Source organism: Triticum aestivum, chromosome 3A (assembly GCF_018294505.1).
Source record: "Triticum aestivum cultivar Chinese Spring chromosome 3A, IWGSC CS RefSeq v2.1, whole genome shotgun sequence".
NCBI classification, from domain to species: domain Eukaryota; kingdom Viridiplantae; phylum Streptophyta; class Magnoliopsida; order Poales; family Poaceae; genus Triticum; species Triticum aestivum.
Window position 1 is genome coordinate 147,940,931 of NC_057800.1, and position 3,533 is coordinate 147,944,463.

Here is a 3,533-nt window from a genome sequence, read left to right on the forward strand (position 1 = left end):
GGACCTCAAACTCAAATCAGCGTGAACCCATCTGGAATCGGAATCTACACCTGTCTGGCTGTGGTAAACGCACGGAATCTACCGCAAGTAGTGGCGCAGGATTCCACACAAATGGCAATTCTGTATCGTCCACAAGTGCTCCGTAGAAAGCTAGTCCGTTTTTGCCCTCTTGCTGTGAAAACTTGCCACTGAGAGCTACCAGCAAAAATCTGCATTTCCATGCATCACTTGCACTGTCGCGCTCGTGTTTACAAGGGAATTCACGACTCTGGAGCCATCCATGCAACGTGAGCAAAGCATGCAGACATTATCTCCCGTCAGACAAGAATTCTGATCGCAGTTCATTGGTCCCACACCTGGTCATTGACTCATGATCTTCATTGATTGATTTTCTTGTACTACTATACATGTAATAGCATCTCCCCAGACATTGGAGAATTGATCGTCGTCGTCAACAAGCACATCTATAGTGCCAAGTTCTGTGAATTCTGAAGCAACTAACTGCTACTACGCTCTGAAAACCACACCTTTGTTGTAAATGGTATGATCTCCATGACGGATTCCCAGTCCCATGGATTACTAGCCTATGTACAACCCCGCGGACGTGCGCATGCCGCTGTGGGCAACTCCATTGCTGCAAACGGATGGATTCACATTGGCATCAGTGATCATGGCACTTCATCTCCTCCATCACCAGCGTCTGGCGGCCGTTGTTGCGCACCAAGAAGCGCAGGGCCAGCTCGTAGGCCGAGAAGATGGCGCCGTTGACGACGAAAGCCCGCGCCACGGCCGTGCCGAGGCCGCGCCACAGCACCGGGAGCCCCTCCTCCCTCACGCTCTTCCGGAAGCAGTCGACGACGCCGCGGTACCTCGGCGAGGGCGGGTGCGTCTGCGTCTGCGCCTGCAGCCTCGACTTCACCACGTCCAGCGGGTAGCAGCAGACCCAGCTGGCGACGCCCGCGAGGCCGCCGGACACGAGCATGGTGGCGAGGCTCTCCTGCCCCGTGCTCCGGCAGCCCGGGTGCAGCCGCTCCCGCGCGTACTCGTACGTCCAGAAGTAGACGCCGTGCGACGGCGCGTCCCGGAGCGCGGTGACCGTGAGCCCGCGGTATATGCCGCGCAGGCCCTCCCTCCGCATGATGTCCCGGGCCATGTCCACCGGCCCCTGGCGCTTCCGCCCCGCCGCCTCCAGCTGCAGCCTGATCTTGACGAGCTCCACGGGGGACAGGATCAGCGTCTGCAGCGCTCCCGTGCCCACGCCGGCGAGTGCCACGCTTGTGTAGGAGGGGGGCTCGGAGGTGGACATCCGTCGATCCAGCGACCGCGAGAGGATCGCGTAGACTTGGAAGACCATTGCATTCTGCGACATAAAATTTTGAACTCAGTTTCTGACATGATTTCTAGTTTTCTACCGCAAATACAGCACAGGCACTGTTATGTGTTCAAGTGCAGGCTTGCAAATGTCATTGGCCAAATGGCCAATGTTAGGCAGCATCTTCCCGAAAAAAAAATTGTTATGCAGCATCGTACGTTGCGACGCAAGCCTAATCACGAGCAAACATGAAACGTGTTCATCGTCGTACGTTACAGCATTTATTGTCGACCACAACTTCACAGACCAGAAAGGCCGCCACGCCATGTGAACCACCGGAATGAGCGCGACGCAACGATACAAGTTCAAATGCGACAAGCAATGATCTTTTTTTTTTTTGTAAAGTGACGCCGTCCTACAATGGCTAACTCATTTACTTAGTCGTGTCATAGATTTTCGTGTCGTGTATCTGTTTGAACAAACTTTCTTCGCGAAAACGATACCTAAAGCAAACTTTATAATTGGAAAAAGGAAGACGTGGCCAAAGAACTCACGATCTCATGGACTCCACACGCCGGCCGGCCTAATTGCGTGAAACATTTTACGTTCCTAAAACTGTCTGGCTCACCTGGAAGGCGACGGAGGCGAGGGGCGCGGCCATGCCGCGGTAGAGCGCGGAGGGGCCCTCGGCGCGGAGGATGCCGCGCAGTAGCGCGACGGCGGAGGGCGGGCGCACCACCCGCGCGGCGGTGATCCCGGGGCTCACGGGCCGCGGCGGCTGCTGCAGGCGGATGCGGAGCGTGTCCAGTGGGTGGCCCGCCAGCACGCCGGCCATGCCGCCGACGCCCCCCGCCACGAACTCATGCCCGCCGCTGCTCGCCAAGAACTCGGGCCAGAACTCCATCGACACGGTCCGGCCAAACGACGACGACGACGACCATCCACGGACCAGACCACCGCCCCCCTCGGATCGCCGCTCTCTCGGGCGCCCTCGCGCGGGGTAATGGACCGGATCGTATATACCGGCAGGATCGGCCGGCCAAGAAAAGCACCCGGATCTCCCGCTTCCCTTTTGGTGCCGATTCCAAATGCGGAAAAGGACTCTCTATCCGCACGGACTCTTCGGAGAGCAGGGGAGGAACCGAGGAAAACGGACGGCCGGCCTGACGAGCGGCGCGTGCGGCGGTGGAGGAAGCGAACGCTTTCCGCGTGGGTGGATTGGTAGGGCACGGGCGGCAATGGCACGGCGGGAGGAGGAGGAGAAGAAGAAGAGCGAGAAGAGAAGTGAGGACACGTACTGGGAGAGGGATGGCGGGTGGCGGTATTTGTGGGCACGGGGAGTGAGCGCCATGGAAACGGACAAGCGCTCTGTTCCCGAGCGTCCGTCCCAACCTGAATACGTTGCTGCTCTGCTCTGCTATGCTTTGCCTAGTGTAGTGGAAGTGGGGCAAAAAACATAAATTTGACTTCAGGACGAAACTATTTCACAAACTAAACTATGTTTGAAAGTATTTCATCCAGCTGACCTCTAATGTGCAGCGCCCAACAGCAAAGCGTTACACTCTTATCGTGCAGCGCCTAACCCACATGCGCCATACTGTGCAACGCCTAGCTGTAAGGAGCTGCACTACACTGTGCAGCGCCTAACTGTAAGGAGTTGCACAGTAGAGTGCAGCGCCTTACTGTTGGGAGCTGCACAAAAAGTGATGTGAAATATTTTCAAAAATAATTTAGTTTGTGAAATACTTTCACTTCAAGGTCAAATTTGTCAATTCTGCCTGGAAGTGGAGTGGAGTATTTGCCGAGGCTTGCGTATGGGGCAGAACCGTCGTATTTGCCCCATGACGTGCCAGTGTAGCACGCCCATTTAGAATGTAGCCTGCTTTTTGTTTCATTCTACTCCCTTCGTTCCATGATTCGAACTAAAGCACAACAAAAAATTATGGAACGGAGGGAGTACTTCATGTTTGCATTTTGTTGATAGTATTGAACAACATTAAATAACAAAGAAGGGTCTTGGGTTAGTACTTGGTAACCCTCCGTTTCTTTTTTTATGCCGGGAGGCATAGTGATCCCTCTTCGTGAACCCTGTATCTGTGAAGGAGTCTAGACTACCAACGGCAGGAGGAGACTCGGTCTGGGTGCAACAGACGAGGATCTGAAGCATGCACTTTTACACTGTCCGCACGTTCACAGTTTCTGGGAGGAGGCCTGTGCGTGG

At 55.4% G+C, this 3,533-nt stretch overlaps 1 protein-coding gene across 1 annotated transcript; it reads right to left on the bottom strand.

Moving 5' to 3' along the window:
- Window positions 1–363: 363 nt before the first annotated feature.
- On the bottom strand, window positions 364–2,690 carry LOC123058156 (mitochondrial arginine transporter BAC2). Its single transcript, XM_044480973.1, has 2 exons — window positions 1,941–2,690; window positions 364–1,360 (listed from the first exon to the last, which is right to left on the bottom strand). The coding sequence occupies exons 1-2, from the start codon at window positions 2,214–2,216 to the stop codon at window positions 662–664; spliced, it is 975 nt and encodes a 324-aa protein (XP_044336908.1). The 5' UTR covers window positions 2,217–2,690; the 3' UTR covers window positions 364–661.
- Window positions 2,691–3,533: the final 843 nt, after the last annotated feature.